This window comes from Hemiscyllium ocellatum, chromosome 5 (assembly GCF_020745735.1).
Source record: "Hemiscyllium ocellatum isolate sHemOce1 chromosome 5, sHemOce1.pat.X.cur, whole genome shotgun sequence".
NCBI classification, from domain to species: Eukaryota; Metazoa; Chordata; class Chondrichthyes; order Orectolobiformes; family Hemiscylliidae; genus Hemiscyllium; species Hemiscyllium ocellatum.
Window position 1 is genome coordinate 131,569,618 of NC_083405.1, and position 19,661 is coordinate 131,589,278.

Sequence of the window (19,661 nt, forward strand, 5' to 3'; positions counted from 1 at the left end):
ACGTTAGTGAAGCGGTTGGGTTTTTGAAACAATCAGTGATGGTTTTGTGATCAATCTCTGACCTTAAGACTGGCTTAATTTCTTTTAAAAGAAAAAGTTAGTAGAAATAATCATGCTTAACAGAGAATTTAAATACTTGTAGTAGGGGCAATAATTGTGGTGATATGGGGGAAAAGACCAGTTGAGGAAGGAATTGGACCGCTCTGTCACAGAACTGGAGCAGATGTAATGGGCTGAATTACCTTTCTCTGTACTGTGATGCCTCAGGAAGCTAAGTTATGCTGTATTGCCTGCAGTGCCCTGAATAAAGGCTGTCGCTGTGTGGAACTGGACTGCTGGGATGGACGGGATGGAGAACCAGTCATTTATCATGGCTACACCTTCACCACAAAAATCCTCTTCAAAGACGTCATCCAAACTGTAAAGCAATATGCGTTTAAGGTAAGCCAGTGTTCAAAGGACTTTGTGTGAGCCTTCAGTTTATTGTAACTCAAAGCCCTGTATGTGAGATTGAACTGAGTGGCACTGAGGGTTAGATCTAACCTGTTGTGTCTGGCAATTGACTGGGACCATAAAGATGAACAACAGTAAGGGCTTATGTTTGGAGCAAAGGGAAGAAAGTGTTGAGTTAATGTAGTGCCATTCACAACTTCAGGACCTCCCACCAGAATGTTGAGGGGGAGACAATGGCCCAATGGCTTTATTATCAGACTATATTAGTCCAGAGATCCAGGTAATGTTCTGGGAACCTGGGTTCAATCCTGTCTTGGTAGGTGGTGAAATTCGAATTGGGTAAAAAGACCTGGAATTAAGAGTCTGATGATGACTCTGAAATAATTGTTGATGGTTTGTTTGGAGTGGTGGGGAAAGCCATGGTTCACTAATGTCCTTTAGGGAAGGATACTGCCATCTGTACCTAGTCTAGCCTGTCATGTGACTCCAGACCCACAGCAATGTGGTTGACTCTGAACTGCCTTTTGGGATGAGCACTAAATATTGGCTGAGCCAGCAATGCCCACATCCTGAAATTGAGTGCAATCTGCTCCATGACTAAGATTCCCCTATTTGTATCTGTGTCAGACCTCAACTCCTCCTCCCTTCCCTCCCCCAAAAGATACTGATTGGCCCCTATTCAAGCACCGTTTCAATTTAAAATTCTCATCCTTGTTTTCAAGCCCAACTCTCCCCATCTCTTTAATCCCTAGCTCTGAACATCTGATTCTGGCCTCTCGAGCCTCCCTGATTTTAATTGTTGTGTCTCCAACTACTAGAGACCAGCATCAAAATTCCCTTCCTAAATCTCCCGGCCTCGCATCCTCACTTTCCGCCAAACACTCCTCAAAGTATAGTTCTTTGGCCAAGCTTTTTGACTATCAGCCCTAATGTGTCCTTGTATGGTTTCTTCTCTAAATATACTTGTTAAAGCTGCTGCAAAGTTCCATGGGTCTTTATTACATTGAAGGCATGAGATAAATATAAATCCTTTCCTCTCATGTACTCATCTAATTTCCTTTGGAAAGTATCTCAGCTATTTTCATCAACCACTTCCTGTTGCTGCAAGTTACAGCTTCTTGCCACGTTCTGTTAAAGAATATTTTTTAAAAAATCTTTTGGAATCTGGGTGGCGAAAGCCAGTAATTCTTGCAGCCGAGTATCTCACTCGGCCATAGTTGAGAGTCATCCACATTGTGTGGGTTTGGAGTCACGTAAAGGCCAGATCAAGTGAAATTTCCAACAGATCGGATGGGTTTTCATTAAAACCTGTAACAGCTTCATGCACAAAGAGGGGAAATGGGGGGAGGGGGGGGTCGAAGTGCCATTCTGGTTCAGTCTCTGGATAACTGAAGAAACCCTGGACGATCCTGGAAAGTATAGTGGGCCACCAATGCATTAGATTTTTAAAAAACAAAACAAAAAAACATCTGAAATTCAGAGTCTAACAATGACCATTTCAAAATCAGCTGGTTCACTAATATCCTTTAGGGAAGGAAAGTGCCAGCCACACCTATCTGGCCTACATGTGACTCCAGGCCCATAGCAATGTTGACTCTTAATTGCCCTCTGGGATAGACAAATGCTGGCCTACCCAGTGACACACACACCCTGTGAATGAATAATAGAAAACTTGGATGCAAAGATAAATAGAATGGGGAGATTTTTTTGGGAAAAATGTAAGGGTTTACAAAACAGAAGTGTTAAGCTTGTTTAATATGTAAGGGTTAATATGTAATGTAAGGGTTTACAAAACAAAAGTGTCAAGCTTCCTTTTGTTTAATACTTGCATGGTAAAATATTTTGTTTAAAATATGAAATCTTGAGTTTCTTTCAGTTAAGTTATTTTTAAAATTAATGATCTCCTTCAAGACTTCGTTTAGAATCTCTTTTGTATTGTTCATTTGTGGGATGTGGCCAGGGTCTATTGTCTGACCCTAGTTGCCCCCTTGAGAAGCTGCCTTCTTGAACTGCTGCGTTCCACCTGCTGTGCGTTGACCCACAATGCCCTTGGGGAGGGAATTCCAGAACTTTGGAACAGCGATATATTTCCAAGTCAGGACGGTGAGCGGCTTGAAGAGGAACTTGCAGGTTCCTGGTTCCTTTGTCCTTCTAGATAGAGCTGGTCATGGGTTTTGAAGGTGCTGTTTGAGGATTTTGGCTGAATTTCTGCAGTGCATCTTGTGGATAGTACACACTGCTGCTACTGAGCGTTGGTGGTGGAGGTTTGTGGAGGTTCTCCATTCAAGTGGACCGCTTTGTCCTGGACGGTGTCGAGCTTCCTGAGTGTTGGAGTTACACCATCCAGGCAAGTGGGAAGTATTTCATCACACTCCTGACTTGTGTCTTGTAGATGTGGACAGGCTTTAAGAGGTCAGGAGTTGACTTATTCATCGTGAGGTATTCCTAGCCTCTGGCTGCAAGAGCAGGTCAATGTTTAGATGGCAAGTTTCTGGTCAATGGTAACCCCCAGAATGTTGATGGTAACACCAATATCAAGGGACAGTGGTTAGATTGTCTCAATGAAAATTGGCATTTCCTGGCATTTGTGTGGTGTGAATGTTACTTGCCAGTTGTCAGCCCAAGCCCGGATATTGTCCAATCTTGTTACATCTGGACGTAGACTGCTTCAGTATTGAGGAGCCTTGAATGGTGCTGAACATTGTGCAATCATCAGCAAAGATTCCTATTTCTAATCTTATGAAATAGTCTGGACTAGGACACTAACCCTGAGAAACCCCTGCAGAGATGTCCTGGAGTTAAGATGACTGACTGTCTGTCAATCATCAAAACTCCAACCAGCAGAGGATTTGTGCCTGACACCCACTGAGTCTTAGAGTCATAGAAATGTACAGCACGGAAACAGACTCTTCGGTCCAACCCTTCCATGCCGACCAGATATCCCAACCCAATCTAGTCCCACCTGCCAGCACCCAACCCATATCCCTCCAAACCCTTCCTATTCATATACCCATCCAAATGCCTCTTAAATGTTGCTGTTGTACCAGTCTCCACCACTTTCTCTGGCAGCTCATTCCACCCATGACACGTACCACCCTCTGTGTGAAAATGTTGCCCCTTAGGTTTCTTTTATATCTTTCCCCTCTCGCCCTAAACCTATGCCCTCTAGTTCTGGACTCCCTGACCCCAGGGAAAAGACTTTGTCTATTTATTCTATCCATGCCCCTCATAATTTTGTAAACTTCTATAAGGTTTCCTCTCGGCCTCTGATGCTCCAGGGAAAACAGCTCCAGCCTGTTCAGCCTCTCCCTGTAGCTCAAATCCTTCAACTCTGGCAACGTCCTTGTAAATCTTTTCTGAACCCTTTCAAGTTTCACAACATCTTTCCTGGCTCCAGTTTTGTTAGGGTTCCTTGATGCCACAGTCACTGTCACCTCCCCTCTGCAATACCGCTCTTTTTCTTGTCCACATTTGAACCAAGACTGTAATCTCTTGAAGTCTGTCTAACTGAATGATGTACTATGGTATTTGTTTTCCAGGCATCTCCTTATCCTGTCATCCTGTCTCTGGAGAATCACTGCAGCATAGAGCAGCAAGTTGTCATGGCTCAGCACATGAAGAGCATTCTCGGTGACATGCTGCTTACCAGCACAATCGACGGCAAAGTCCCAACCAACTTCCCTTCCCCTCAGGTAAGAGACAACATGATGAGAGATGGGAGCGGAGGCCTTGAATCAGCTATGATAGGGTTGAATAGTGGAGTGAGCTTTACTCCCATAGTTTACATTCCAATATTCTGCTGCACATGTTAGCTCATTCTTTAAGAGAGAGACAGGATATTTTATAAATGTTGAAGCATTAGAAACAGTGGAGATGCAGAGTCCAGGTAGATCGCTACAAAGCCATGAACAGGGACTGAAAATCAAAAAGGCTAATGAGATTTTGATCTCTATCTCAAGGATTGGGGATAGAAGTTATCCTTCACTCTGGATAAACCTTTTGAATTGCTGTGTTCCAATCTGGGCACTGCACCTTGGACCTTTGCTCACCCTCTGAATGCTGTTCTTCAAGACTCTAACCCATTGAGTGACGAATCTCCGGGGCTGTTAGGTGATTGTCAGGGTGGGAATGGTTGGGAGGAGGGTGCTGAATAAGCCAGCAGTGCGCATTCAGTAATTGTTCCTGGTTTCTGATGAATGACATGCAGCAACTGAAGGGGAAAATCCTGGTGAAAGGGAAGAGGCTGAATCGCCTGGAAGCTCCCCAGGATGCAGACATGGGCGATGAGGTTTCTGATGAGGATGAGGCCGCTGAACAAGACAGTGAAGACGAGCAAAAGGAAGTAAAAAAGGTGGGTGATCTTGCAGGTGAAATTTGCACCTCCCCTGCTCCTTTTTCCCCTTCCAACACCCCCACATCATCCTCCTTCATTAACCCCCCGGCCCCTCTTTCCCCCTCCTCTCTCGGCCCTTACCAGTCGGTCCATTTCTTCCTCTGCCTCTCCCACTTTCCCTCATTTTTATTCCATTGATTCTACTAGAGGCTCGCGAGAGGAAACGATCAGCGAGAAGGCAACAAGAACTCAGTTGCATAGACCTCAGGACATGTGTCATTAAAGTAGCATGAATATCTGCTTGAGGCAAAGACTTGGCCTCTGGCTGTTACTGGAGTAAGATGTCATCCTTTCACGATGAGGTGAGGTGCATTGTTGGATCAAAGTACAAGGAGCTTTGCTCTGTTTCTAAACCCATACTGTACCTCTCCTGGGAGTGTTTGATGGGAATACTTAGAGCAAGCTTTATTCTATAATTAAACATGTTTCCGAAATGGGTAGCTACAGTGGAAAGTTTTATGTTCCAAGGAAGAAGGCTGAATAGTTTGTCCTATCCTGGAAACCCATCATGTCCCTCCCATCACATTGCTAATTCGTTCTTTGAAATCTCGTGAGATTTTTGCTTCATCGGCGATCTCAGCCTTCGCTGTTAACCAGCATTTCTAGGTGAAAGCATATTCCCTCTGACTTGTCCAATGCCAGTTTTTAACTGACTTGTCTTTGTCATATAATCGTGAGGTTTAACCCAAGACTTAGTGTTTCCTCCTCAACCACTTTGTTCTCGAGTGAAAAGTCATAGCATGATGAGGCACAAAAGATTAGATTCCCTACAGTATGGAAACAGGCCCTTTTGGCTCAACAAGTCCACACCAACCCTCCAAGGAGTAACTCACAGACTCATTCCCCTATCATATATTTACCCCTGACTAATGTGCCTAACGTTACAGGCAATTTTAACATGGCCAATTCACCTGACCTGCACATCTTTGGATTGGCCATTTGACCCTTCAAGGTTATGCTAGCTTATTCAGAGCTATTCCAGCTGAAAATGTGTTGCTGGAAAAGCGCAGCAGGTCAGGCAGCATCCAGGGAACAGGAGATTCGACGTTTCGGGCATAAGCCCTTCTTCAGGAACCAAGAAGGTTATGCCCGAAACGTCGATTCTTCTGTTCCTTGGATACTGCCTGACCTGCTGCGCTTTTCCGGCAACACATTTTCAGCTCTGATCTCCAGCATCTGCAGACCTCACTTTCTCCTTTAAGAGCTATTCCACCCAGCCATTCCCCCCCACCACTCATTTTCCAAATTCCTGTACCTTTTCACGAATGTATCCAATTCCCTTTGAAAGTTTATGCTGTACGTCTAAGCTTAGGAAAAATGCACCTTGGATATCTTGGGGTGTTAGAGCATTCCATGCAGTCTTGTTAACTGTGATGGGATTAAGGCTGGTACTTTCTGATTTGACATCAGCCAAGACAGCATTTGTCCATCTTGCCAAGCTCAGAGTATGTCAATGAGACCGTATCTAAGAAACCCTACACCTGTAACTGTGTTGTGGCTAAATGTCTCTTTCTTCCAGAGTGGGAAGATAAAGTTAGCTAAAGAACTCTCCGACCTTGTCATCTACTGCAAGAGTGTCCACTTCAATGGATTTGAAGATGCTGCACAAAACCAGGTTTTCTATGAGATGTCATCCTTTGTAGAAAGCAAGTTCAATAAACTGACACAGGAAACGGGTAAGTCGAACACAAGGAATAGTATTTAAATTAGACCACTTGGCCCTTCAAGCCTGCTCTGTCAATTGTCGTGAGCTGATCTATCTGATTTTCACCACCTCTCAATATCCTCATATCCCTTGATTCCATTCATTCCCAAAAATCCATGGATCTCAACCTTGAAAATACTGAGCATCTCGGAGAAAGTGAGGACTGCAGATGCTGGAGAATCAGCGTCAAAAAGTGTGGCGCTGTCTAACGCTAACCCTACTGCACCTTACTGATGGAGGGTTTATGCCCAAAACATCACCTGACCTGCTGTGCTTGTCCAATGCCACACGTTTTGACTCTGTTTCACCTTGGAGTAATACAAAGATGACTCTCTAGCTCCAAATCCAAATGATATAGATGTTTAAAGCTCTGTAAATAAGCTTTACAGAAGTTTCTCTTGTTTTTTTTGCGCGATCTTCAAAGTGAGTTCTACTCACTCTGTAAAGTTAAAAATCTCTCAACACCAGGTTATAGTCCGACAGGTTTATTTTGGAAGTGCTAGTTTTCGGCATATAACCTGGCGTTGAATGATTTTTTAAACTTTTGTCCACCCTGTCCAAGACCGACACCTCCTCATCACTCTCCTGTAAAGTTGGTTACTAGACTCTCCAGCTCTGTCCACAGTCTCAAACAATTAAGAATTGTGCAAGGATTTATGATAAGACTAGCATAATCAGATATGGTGCAAGCAAGCCATGACACACTATACCAGGTGAAGAAATTTCTCCTCTTGTTAGTCACAACAAGCTGCACCCTCATTGTTTATTCTTTCATGGAATGTGGGTGTCACTAACCAGCCCAACATTTCTAGCCCATCCCTGGTTACCCTTGAACTGAGTAGTTTTTGTTCCAGAGGGCAGTTAAGAGTCACCCACCAGGCTGTGGGACTGGAATCACGTGTAGGCCAGATTTTCTTTCCTAAAGGACATTATTAATTTAGTATTTACAACAATTGCAACTAGACTAGCTTTTAGTCAATTTAAATTTCACCACTGCCATTTTGGGATTACCTTAGGCCTCTGGATAAGAAGTCCAGTAATATTGCTACTGTGTCACCCCCTTCCACTTATTCTGGCACTGAGTCCCCATCAGCTTGATCCCCAAGGCATCAGAAACAACTCCTCAACATCTACCCTGTCAGGCACTTTCAGAATGCTTATACACTTGATCAAGAGCACACCGTATTCTTCTAAATTCTAAACAGCTTAGAGGGCATCCATTGATAGTGTGTCACTCGATGCTGGTCATCTGAAAATTTCAGATCTGTCTTTGTTAGTGCTCATCCAACATAGATTGGCATGTGACCTCATCATAAGACATGGTAACAGAAAGGACTTGCAATTACGTAGATCCTTTCATGACTTCTGTGTGTCCTCAGTGGTTTGTGAAAATAAAGTCCATAGAGAGTAAACACCTTTAAATAGCAATGAAATAATAACTAAATAATCTGCCCATTTGATTGAAATTTGGCCAGGCCATTGGGAAATCTTCTGTTTTTTTAAAAAAAAAAATTAGTGACCCTGGGGTCTTCTACACCCATTGGAGAGGGCATACATAGAATCGTAAAATAAGTGCAAAACAGAAAGAGGCCATTGGCTTCTGTCCCTGCCTGTTCTCAGCAAAAGCTCGTTCCATTCCTGTGCCTCTTTGTAGCTCTGCAAATTTTCCCTTCAATTAATTATTTAATTCCCTATTGAATGCTTTGATTGAACTCGCTCCATCACAATTCCTGGTCATGCATTCCAGATCCTAACCATCCACTGCATGTTTAAAAAAAAACTACCTGTCCCTTCCGATCTTTCTTTTTTGCCATTCTGTGCCCTCTGGTTCTCGTCCATGGTTTCCATCTATCTGCTCCTTTTTATAGCCCTTATGATTTGGAGCATTTTGGGCTCAACCTTCCTTATATTTTTAAAAAGAAAAATAACCCCAACTCCTCCAATCTTCCATCATAACTGAGGTTCCTCATCCTTGGGACCATTTCTGCAGCCTTTGGTAAGGCTAGATCCATCCTTCCAAGTTTGGCTCCCAGGATTGGACACAGTGCAGCACTTGAAGCTAACAGAGAGCTTTATAAAGGGTCAGTGTAACAGCCTTTTTTAGTTCAGCCGAAGTGTGTGCTGGAGATTGTAGAGTGGTGCTGGCAAAGCACACCAGGTCGGGCAGCATCCAAGGAGCAGGAAAATCAATGTTTCAGGCAAAGGCCCTTCACAAGGCCTCATTTCTGATGAAGGACTTTTGCCCGATATGTCGATTTTCCTTCTCCTCAGATGCTGCTTGACCTGCTGTGCTTTTCCAGCACCACTCTAATTTTAAGTCTTTTTTAGTTCTCTATTCCAATATTTATAAAGCTGAGAATTTCACATATCTCCGTTAACCACTTTCAATCTGTCCTGCCCTGTCGAGGATTTGTGTACAGACTCTATATCCACCTCTGTTCCATTTTAGTGTCATAGTCTTTGTTATCACCTCCCCTGCTTCTTCCAGCCAAAATGAATGGTTTCATACTTCACTGTATTAAAGCATCACCTGCCACTTTGTCTGCCCACTTCACCAGCCTGTACTCTTCACAGGTTATAAACGCCTGTTGTTCGTAAATTTCAAAATTGTGCCATTTACACCCTAGGTCCAGTTCATTAGGAAGGTAGAGTTTTAAAACAGATGTCTAGGAAACCTGACCACAAGCCCTTCTCTCCAATCCAAAACACACAATGGTTAGGATTACTGTCATTTCCATGTCAGCCAGACAATTTTATATCATGTCACTCCTGTCTCATAATGGTGTTCTAACTGTTTGCTCATATAAACAGAGGCAAGATGCTGTTTATTTAAATACCTAGAGCACTTACAAAAGAGTGACTGCTGGTTGCTCAGCAAAAAGCAGGTGTTATGTAATGCTTCATTCTACGAATAAACCTGCTATCAATAAAAGTATTAATGTCTATTGTACTTCACTGATTTGGAACTGTAATAACATCTCCCTTTTTATTCAGTGGTGTCTAACTTTACTGTCAAGCCTGTTATCTACATATGTACTTTGTAATGCTTTTTGGACATTCATGTATACCACATCAACCACATTACCCTTATCTCTTAGTTACTGCATAAAAACACTGGGCCTTGGTTTGACATCACAGTAGAGAGGGAACTTCCAACAATGCAGCTCTCTCTTACTATTGCACTGGAGTAACAAGCTGGACTGAATGCTCAGGTCCCTGGAGTGGGACTCAAATCCAGAGCAATCTGACTCAAACTCCGGCTCAGTAACCACTGAGTTGAGGCTGACATTGTTGGGTTGGACTGATGAAGCAGCTGCAAGTGGTTTTGCAGAAGATGTTACTCTGAGGGATGAAGTTTCATATTAATCAGCTGTATTTCCCCACAGCCAAGCCATTTATTGAACTGAACACCCGGCAGCTGAGCAGGATTTACCCAGCAGGACTGAGAACAGATTCCTCCAACTACAATCCTGTTGACATGTGGAACGCGGGCTGTCCGATTGGTGAGTCACCTCAATCTAGCATGGTCATTACATACGATGAAAAGGATGTCAGTGAGTAACAATGTATCCCCAAAACCTCTTTCTCTGTAGTGGCTCTAAATTTCCAGACTCCAGGGCAGGAGATGGACATCAACCAGGGGAGGTTTCTGGACAACGGTTTTGCTGGTTACAATCTGAAGCCAAAATATTTGAGAGAAAAGAAGGCTGGCTTTGATTCAAAGAACATTCAGAAGGGTTCCTGGCTAAATAAGAAGAAGCTCCATGTGATGGTGAGAGACTGCAACTTTATTCACCTCCCTCAAGCTTTTGCTTTTCCCTCTTGAGCTTGTGGAATTTAGGCCTAGGGTCTTGCCAGGGAGTTAGCAAGTAGTTTCTCACTTTGCCTCAACAGACAGGACTGATGGCCAAAGGAGCAGGCTGGATGGCAGCTAGTTTAATAGACAAAAACAATCACTGGCCATATGCTTTTTTAGGAATGTTTGTGCTTCTAGGCTAACAATCCAAAGGCATGGCTTGGGCAACTGAGGATTGACCTTGGTCGTGGTGGCTGTAAAACCACCAAGTTGTCAATAAAAGCCCACCTGGTTCACTGATGCCCTTACTTGTTCTGCCCTGTATGTGACTCCACACTCACCATAATATGGTTGACTCTTAACTGACCTGTGTAGTGGCTTAGCAGCCCACGCAGTTCAAGGGCCACTGGGGATGGACAACAATTATTAATCTTGCCGGTGATGTCTATATCCCATGAAAGGACAAAGAAAACGTAAAAATAAAAGCCGGAGTAGACCATTCAGCCCCCTTGAGGCTGCTCCACTGTTCTGTACATCACGGCCGAACGTTGGCCTTCCTGCTGATTCCCTGAGGAAACCTGCAAAAAGGAGGATGGAATCTGACCATTCGTTGACTGACGTGACCTCTGACCCATATGCCTTAATGTCATTAGCCGCCAAACATCTTTTTTTTCCCTCTTGGGTTTGCTCGATATTGTCTCTAAGATTAAGAAATTTCCGACCTGTTCTTTAGCCTGAGATTAGATCCCGTGGTTTTAGACTCACCAGCGAGAGGGAAACGTCGCGTCTACATTGGCTCTTTCAAGTTCTGTCAGAATTCTGTAAGTCTTAGTGAGTCACCTCTCTCTTTAAACTGTAGGGAATATAGACTCCGTCGCCCCAATCTCTCTTTTTTTTTAAAAAAGAAAAATTCCTGCTTCCCAGGGATTAATCTGGTGAACCTCACTTGCATCACGTGCACAGCAAGCAAATACCTCCTTTAGAAAAGGAGCCCAAAACTGTATGCAACCTCAGTCAGGCCCTGTGCAGTTGCAGGAGGACATCTTTACCCCTGTACTCAGATCCCCATGAGATGAAGCCCGTCACACGTTTGCACTCCTAGTTGGTTGCTGTACCTGCATGCTAGCTTTGAGACTCGTGAACAAAGACGTCCGAATCCCTTTGGACACCTGCACTTCCCAGCTGCTCTCAGTTTGAGAATTAACCTGCCTTTTGTGTTTTTTTTTAAAAACTACCTGTATGAATAATCCCACACTAATTTGCATTATATCCACTTACCATAACTGTAGCCCATTAATGCAGCCTGTCATAGTCCTCTGAAAATCTCCTTGCATTCTCTTCACAACTTGCATTCTCACCCAGTTTGATGTTATCGGCAAATCTGGAAATAATGCAGTTCATCCCAAACCCAAATTGTTCGTGTAGGTTATGAGCAGTTGTGTACCCAACTGGTAACAACCTGCCATCACTTTTGAAGATTTTCCCTATTTTCCGTAGCAGTTTAGCTTCTCCACCATTTACCAATTCTCTTGTTCACCAGTGACAGGCTCACATTTAGAGTCATAGAGATATACAGCATAGAAACAGACCCTTCGGTCCAACTCGTCCATGTAGGCCAGGTATCCTAACCTAATCGAGTCCCATTTGCCAGCATTTAGCCCATATCCCTCTAAACCCATCCAATTCATATACCCATCCAGATGTCTCTTAAATGTCATTGTACCAGCCTCCACCACTTCCTCTGGCAGCTCATTCCATAAATGCACCACCCTCTGCATGAAGAGTTGCCCCTTAGGTTCAGGGTGAGAAGGAAAGATGTAAAAGGGACCTTTAGTTCTGGACTCCCCCACCCCAGGGAAAAGACCTTGTCTGTTTATCTTGTCCATGCCCTTCATGATTTTTATAAGGTCATGCCCCCTCCCTATAGCTCCAACCTTGGCTACGTTCTTGTAAATCTTTTCTGAACCCTTTCAAGTTTCATAATCACCTTCCGATAGGAAGGAGACCAGAATTGCACGCGATATTCCAAAAGTGGCCTGACCAATGTCCTGTACAGCCGTAACATGACCTCCCAACTCCTGTACTAAATACTCTGACCGATAAAGGAAAGCATACCAAACACCGCCTTCACTATCCTATCTGCCTGCTACTCCACTTTCAAGGAGCTATGAACCTGCACTCCAAGGTCTCTTTGTTCAGCAGCACTCCCTAGGACCTTACCATTAAGTGTATAAGTCCTGCTAAGGTTTGCTTTCCCAAAATGCACCACCTCACATTTATCTGAATTAAACTCCATCTGCCACTCCTCAGCCCATTGGCCCATCTGATCAAGATCCCGTTGTAATCTGAGATACCCTTTGCTGTCCACTATACCTCCAATTTTGATGTTATGTTATTAACTATACCTCCTATGTTCACATCCAAATCATTTATATAAATGAAAAAAACCAGTGGACCCAGCACCGATCCTTATGGCATACTACTGGTCACAGACCTCTAGTCTGAAAAGCAATCCCCCACCACCACCTTCAGTCTTCCTCCTTCAAGCCAGTTCTGAATCCAAATGGCTAGTCTCCATGTATTTCATGAGATCTAACCTTGCTAACCAGTCACCCGTGGGGAACCTTTGATGAATCCTTACTGAAGTCCAAATAGATCATCCCTGATGAAGGGCGTTTGCCCGAAATATCGATGTTCCTGTTCCTCAAATGCTGCTTGACCTGTGCTTTTCCAGCACCACACTATCGACTCCATGTAGATCAGATCCATTGCTCTGCCCTCATCAATCCTCTTTGTTACTTCTTTAAAGAGCTCCTTTAAGAGCTTAAATCAAGTTTGAGAGACATGATTTCCCACGCACAAAGCCATGTTGACTATCCCTAATCTCTTGTTGCCTTTCCAAATACATGTACATCCTGTCCCTCAGAATTCCCTCCAACAACTTGCCCACCACTGATGTCCGGCTCACTGGTCTATCGTTCCCTGGCTTGTCCTTGCCACCTTTCTTAAACAGTGGCACCAGGTTAGCCAACCTCCAGTCGTCTGGCACCTCACCTGTGACTATTGATGATACAAATATTTCAAAGGGCCAAGCAATCACTTCTCTAGCTTCCCACAGAGTTCTAGGGTACACCTGATCAGGTCCTGGGGATTTATCCACCTTTATGCGTTTTAAGACATCCAGCACTTCCTCCTCTGTAATGTGGGCATTTGTTTTAGCTATTTGTTCCCTTTTCTCAAACTGTAAAATGACTTTTATTGAGTGTGTACTGTATGGAATTTAGAAGGATGAGGGGGATCATAGATTCCCTACAGTATGAAAACCAGCCATTTGGTCCAACAAGTCCATAGCAACACTCCGAAGAGCATTTCACCCAGACTAACCCTATCCCTGTAACTGTGCAATTCCCATGGCTAATCCATCCTGATGAAGGGCTCTGGCCCGAAACGTCGAATTTCCTGTTCCTTGGATGCTGCCTAACCTGCTGTGCTTTAACCAGCAACACATTTTCAGCCATGGCTAATCCATCTAACCTGCATGTCCCCAGACTCTGTGGGCAGCTTAGCATGGCCAATCCACCTAATTTGCACGTCTTTGGGTTGTGGGAGGAAACCAGAGCACCCGGAGGAAACCCACGCAGACACGGGGAGAATGTTTGTGCAGAGTTTGCACAATTGCCTGAGGGTGGAATTAAACCTGGGTCTCGGGCGCTGTGAGGCAGCAGTGGTAGCTGGTTTGCCACCTCTGATAGTGTTGTGTAAAGTTCAATCAGACTGAATCAGGGGCCTGGATAGAGTGGACATGGAGAAGATGTTTGCACTGGTGGGAGAAACTAGGGTCCAAGGTCTCCGACTCAAAGGGACCACCTTTAGCACTAAGGTGAGAAGAACTTTCTTCAGCCAGAGAATGGTTAACCTGCGGAGCTCATGGCCTCCCTAATCCTCTGAGGCAAAGAGAGTGAGAGAGGCCCTTCATTAGTAAGGGGATCAAGGGTTATAGGGGGAAGGCAGGAATAGGTTTGAGAAGCATATTGAATGATGGAGCAGACTTGGTGGACCAAATGGCCTAATTCTACTCCTATCCCTTCGTTCTTTTACAATCCACTTTTATGTTCCTCACAAACTTGCTGCTTTTTCCTTTCTTCAACAGTTTCTTAGTCCTCATTGGCTGGGTTCCCAGTCTCCGATTTGCCACTTACTCTGTCATCCTTAAGTCATTTCCTTTGATCTAATGAAACTTGTAAGAGTACCTATGGTGATGGATCTTATCTCTTTGGGTGTTTCTGCCTTGGAGGAATGTGTAAAAAGTGAGGTCTGCAGATGCTGGAGATCAGAGCTGAAAATGTGTTGCTGGAAAAGCGCAGCAGGTTAGGCAGCATCCAAGGAACAGGAGAATCGACGTTTCGGCCCTGATGAAGGGCTCTGGCCCGAAACGTCGAATTTCCTGTTCCTTGGATGCTGCCTAACCTGCTGTGCTTTAACCAGCAACACATTTTCAGCTTGGAGGAATGTGTATCCGTTGTAGACCATGTAGTATATCTTTAGATATTAACCACCGCCTGTCTGCATTGGAACTTTTCGCTGTATTTTTCCCAACCTATCCCTAGACCCTCCTAGTTTCCTTTGCTGAGATTTGTCTCAGAAAGAACGATGTTGTCATACCTCACTGGGGGGAATGCACTGAATATCAACACCCACTACTTCCAGAGTTGCCACAAAACTTAGAACAAAGTTGTAAGTGTTCCAACATTCACCAATTTACTTGATTTCCAGACCCAGGTTGATAGAAAAATTCCTTGTTTCCTTCAGGTTATCTCTGCCCAGCAGCTTCCAAAGTCGAACAGGCTGAAGCTCAAGTCAGTTGTCGACCCTCTGGTGGTGGTGGAGGTTTTTGGTGTTAGTGAAGATTGTGATTCAAAAGAAACAGAACACATCTCCAACAATGGTAAGTTACATTATGAACCACCTCACCTCTACAGCATTATGTCCAGACCCTGTAATTACATTAGAAGCAATTCCGAGAGGATCACTCTACTCAAATCTCAGATGAAGGGCTTCTCTTGAAAGAATAGTTTGGGCCGAGACTAATTGGGGCTTAAAAGAATGAGGGTGATCTTCCTGAAACTTAAACTATCCTGTGGGAACTTGAAAGTGGATGTTTCCTCTTGTGGAAAAGGCGAGATCTGTGGGGCATAGGTTTATGAATAGTGGATCTCCCATTAAGTTGGATGAGAAGGTTCTTTTCCGAGCATGTTCTCTCCTGAGAGATGAGAGGCTGGGTCTTTGTCTAACTCAACCTTAAATACATTCATAGTTCATTAGAGGGAGATTGAAAAGTGAAGTTGAGACCACAGTCATGTTAGTGATCTTGTTGAATGCAGTAGCTGGCTAGAAGGGGCTAAATGACCATCTCCTGCTCTGTTACTTACAGGACTTTGCAGTCAGGTCTAAATACAGACTCTTGGTATGCAGCAACGTGCAGTCAGAGCTAGATACAGGCTGTCCATCCTAACTGTCTTGTACAGTTGAGCCATTCCCTTCAAAGAGTTCAGGCCAATATGAGGTTGGGGGAGGGGTCACAGCTGAGATCAGAGGTTGGAGTGGCTCAGTGATTAGCACTGCTGCCTCTCAGCACCAGAGACCTGGGTTCGATTCCAGCCCTGGGCGACTGTCTGTGTGGAGTTTACACATTCTCCCTGTGTCTGCTTAGGTTTTCTCTGGGTGCTCTGGTTTCCTCCCACAATCCAAAGATGTGCAGATGAGGTGAATTGGCCATGGGAAATTGTCCATAGTGTTAGGTGCATTAATCAGAGGGAAATGGGGTCTGGGTGGGTTACTCTTCAGAGGATCGGTGTGGGCTAGTTGGGTAAAATGGCCTGTTTCCACACTGTAGGGAATCTAATCTAATCAAAGTTAGATTCTCTTCATCAAAGGACCAGTTAATGACCGCATGGAGTTAGAATCCCTACAGTGTGGAAATGGGCCCTTTGGCCCAACAAGTGGGGGGGATTCAAACCCCCAATTTCTCTGTAAACAACTCTCCATTTTTGTCCCATTCAGGATTCAGCCCCATGTGGAACACTACCTTCCAGTTTGACGTTTCTGTCCCTGAGCTGGCTTTCGTGCGGTTTGTGGTGCAGGACTACGACATGTCGTCCAAGAATGATTTTATTGGACAGTTTACACTACCCTTCACGAGCTTGAAACTAGGTAAAGTAGCTAGCAGGGCCCTATTTTGGAAAGACTGACCACAGCCGCCCCCTCCTACCTTTCCCTGGAGAGTCTGACCCCACCGGCTGCTGCCTCAGGTTTCCACGGGTTCAGGGTGAGAATTGTCTGGCATCCCTCACTGAGGTAAAAACAATGACTGCAGATGCTGGAAACCAGATTCTGGATCAGTGGTGCTGGAAGAGCACAGCAGTTCAGGCAGCATCCAAAGTGCAGCGAAATCGGGCAAAAGCCCTTCATCAGGAATAAAGGCAGTGAGCCTGAAGCGTGGAGAGATAAGCTAGAGGAGGGTGGGGAAGGGGCAGTGGGGGAGGGACTCCCTGAGATTCTTGTAGAGAGAGGAGGAAAACTTCTTCATGGCAGGCATCCTTGCAAGAGGATTCGCAGTAGGGTTAAAATCAACGAGGTAAAAACAATGTCGATTTCGCTGCACTTTGGATGCTGCCTGAACTGCTGTGCTCTTCCAGCACCACTAATCCAGAATCTGGCATCCCTCACTGGCATAGTGGCAGTCTGGAGTACCATGCTGGCTGTCGCCCCCTCCTACCCCTGAAGAAGAAGCCAAACTTGAGGGCTGAGAATAGGAGTGACTCCAGTACAAGGAGGGACTCTCCTATCTGAAGAATTTCCCTCGTTGAATTATTTTCACGTGCATGGAATTAAACAAGAGGGTGGTCAGGAACCCGCAGCTTGGGATGCAATTTGAGGTGGGAAACTCGGCCTTTTTCGAAAAACAAAATGTTTGGATGAGCACTCAATGTCATAACATTCAAGACTATGTACAAGGCAGGATAGGGGACAAGTGTAAGCAGGCATACGATTTGGTGGTACAGAGTGGATGGGCTGAATGGCCTTTTCTGTACTGTATGACTCTCTGACAGAAGGAAAGGAACTTGACTTATTGCTGTTCTGTACCTTTGGAAAGATCAGTCGATCTCCAACTTTCCCCCGAAGGCCCGGCATCCCTTCCTACTTTTCTACTAATTCCCTTTGGGGTCGCAGTAGTGGGTTGTGGGAGTGGGAGGGCGGGGTGGTGCATTTGATGGGCTCCAGAGGGTGCTATGATTGGGTGGGGTGATGATGGCATGATGGGATCTGGAGGGGGCAATGGTTTGGGGGTGGGGTGGCGGCATGATGGGATCTGGAGGGGTCAATGGTTTGGGGGGTGGGGTGGTGGCATGATGGGTTCCGGAGGGGGCAATGGTTTGGGGTTGGGGTGGCGGCATGATGGGATCTGGAGGGGTCAATGGTTTGGGAGGTGGGGTGGTGGCATGATGGGATCTGGAGGGGTCAATGGTTTGGGGGGTGGGGTGGTGGCATGATGGGATCCGGAGGGGGCAATGGTTTGGGGTTGGGGTGGCGGCATGATGGGATCTGGAGGGGTCAATGGTTTGGGGGGTGGGGTGGTGGCATGATGGGTTCCGGAGGGGGCAATGGTTTGGGGGTGGGGTGGTGGCATGATGGGATCCGGAGGGGGCAATGGGGTGGGGGTGCACTCGATGGGGTCCAGAGGAGGCAATGGTAAGAAGGTTCATCACAAGGTCTGGAGGGTGCAGTGGTAAAAGAGGGGGCATGATGGGGTCCACAGGGGGTAACGGTGATGGGGTAGAGTGTGACAGGGTCTGGAGGGGGTAATTATGATGAGGTAGGGTGCCATGATTGATTGTCTCTGACGCTGACAGGGATGCCATTTCCTCATTTTGTTTGTTGTTCACAGGCTATCGACACATTCACCTCCTAACAGAGAGCGGGGATCACCTTCCCTCAGCGTCACTCTTTGTCCACATCATGATTGAGTAAAGCGCCAGGATCTGCTTCCATCTAAACCCTGACTTCCAGACTGCAGCCTACAGGCCCAACGAGGGGGTGTGTGAGAGAGAGAGGGAGAGAGAGAGAAGGCAGAGTGGGGGTGTGGGTGGGGGGAGGTGTGGTAAACGACGAGAGATCGGGCGGATGGAGTGAATGAGAGGGTGGAAAGTAGGAAAGCGTAGAAGGGCATGACCAGGTGAGGGGGGTGCGTGATGATGAGGGTGGGGATGGGGATTGGAATGGGGGAGAGGGAACAGGCGGCAGTTTGCACAAAACCAATCCTAGTGTCTGGTTTCTTTCCAGAGGACTGTGGGAGATTTCGATGCTGCTGCTGCTTGTTTTGACCAATACGATTTCTGTCCCTTTTTTAACCTTTTTTCTAAAAAAGATTCTTAGCATATTTTAGTTCAATGATCTATAGGCACAGGTGAGAGAGGGGTTACATTCACTCATCCGATGGTACCTGATTGCTTGGGATATTCTTTATAAGACACTATCTACAACTTCCATTTTATCAATTTTATTAAAAGAACTCATCCTGCCCATTGTTGTCACGTCTTTTTCTAAAATGCTGCATTTGTATAGCATCCTTAGCCACCTTGACATGTTGCATGTCACATTCCCAATGAAGGGCTTATGCCTGAAACGTCGATCCTCCTGCTCCTCGGATGCTGCCTGACCTGCTGTGCTTTTCCACTGCTACACTTCTCAACTCTGACATGTTGTGGTCAACAATGTTCATTTTTGAACCTCATCGCAGTTGCCTTGTGTGCACAGCAAAATTCCAGACAACTCTGAGAACGACCCGGTTATCCAGCCATCTCTGACGTTTGTCAAGCGAAGAGAAGACACCGATGATGGCCTTAGGGAGGGAAGCCATGTGATCCTTCACATCCAAACCCAGCTGGGCTGCTGGTTTCACAGACACCCTGATATTCTCGTCTCAGACTGGAGCTGATGGTCGGAGTGTACAACAACAAAAAGAGAGCGTACAGTGACTAAGGACGATCGTTGTTTGCCCAGTTATAGCCTAAAAACTGAAATGAGGGGATGCTGCAACATTTAAACCTCTGACCACCTAAAATGCCAGGATACAGTTAGCTATGGATCAAATACAGGTGCACTAGGGATGGCCAATAACTGCTTGCCCAGACAGTGCTGCCCCACATCCTGTGAACAAATTAAAAGTGGCATTGGTGTAGTGTGGTCAGTATAGTTACAGTGCGCCAAAAGGCCTGTTTCTGTGCTGTATGACTGACTCTGTAACAGATTCATGC

General features: G+C 45.3%; 1 protein-coding gene across 2 annotated transcripts in view; it reads left to right on the top strand.

Moving 5' to 3' along the window:
- The window catches only part of plcd1a (phospholipase C, delta 1a), an 85,418-nt gene extending 66,822 nt beyond the window's left edge, over nt 1-18,596 (top strand). For both annotated transcript variants that reach the window (XM_060825205.1, XM_060825203.1), the window contains exons 7-15: nt 297-441; nt 3,993-4,145; nt 4,661-4,804; nt 6,366-6,522; nt 9,938-10,054; nt 10,145-10,323; nt 15,157-15,292; nt 16,408-16,557; nt 18,293-18,596. In XM_060825205.1, coding sequence (XP_060681188.1) covers nt 297-441; nt 3,993-4,145; nt 4,661-4,804; nt 6,366-6,522; nt 9,938-10,054; nt 10,145-10,323; nt 15,157-15,292; nt 16,408-16,557; nt 18,293-18,375 — 1,264 coding nt within the window. In that variant the 3' untranslated portion in view covers nt 18,376-18,596. The remainder of the gene's footprint in view (nt 1-296; nt 442-3,992; nt 4,146-4,660; nt 4,805-6,365; nt 6,523-9,937; nt 10,055-10,144; nt 10,324-15,156; nt 15,293-16,407; nt 16,558-18,292) is intronic.
- Nucleotides 18,597-19,661: the final 1,065 nt, after the last annotated feature.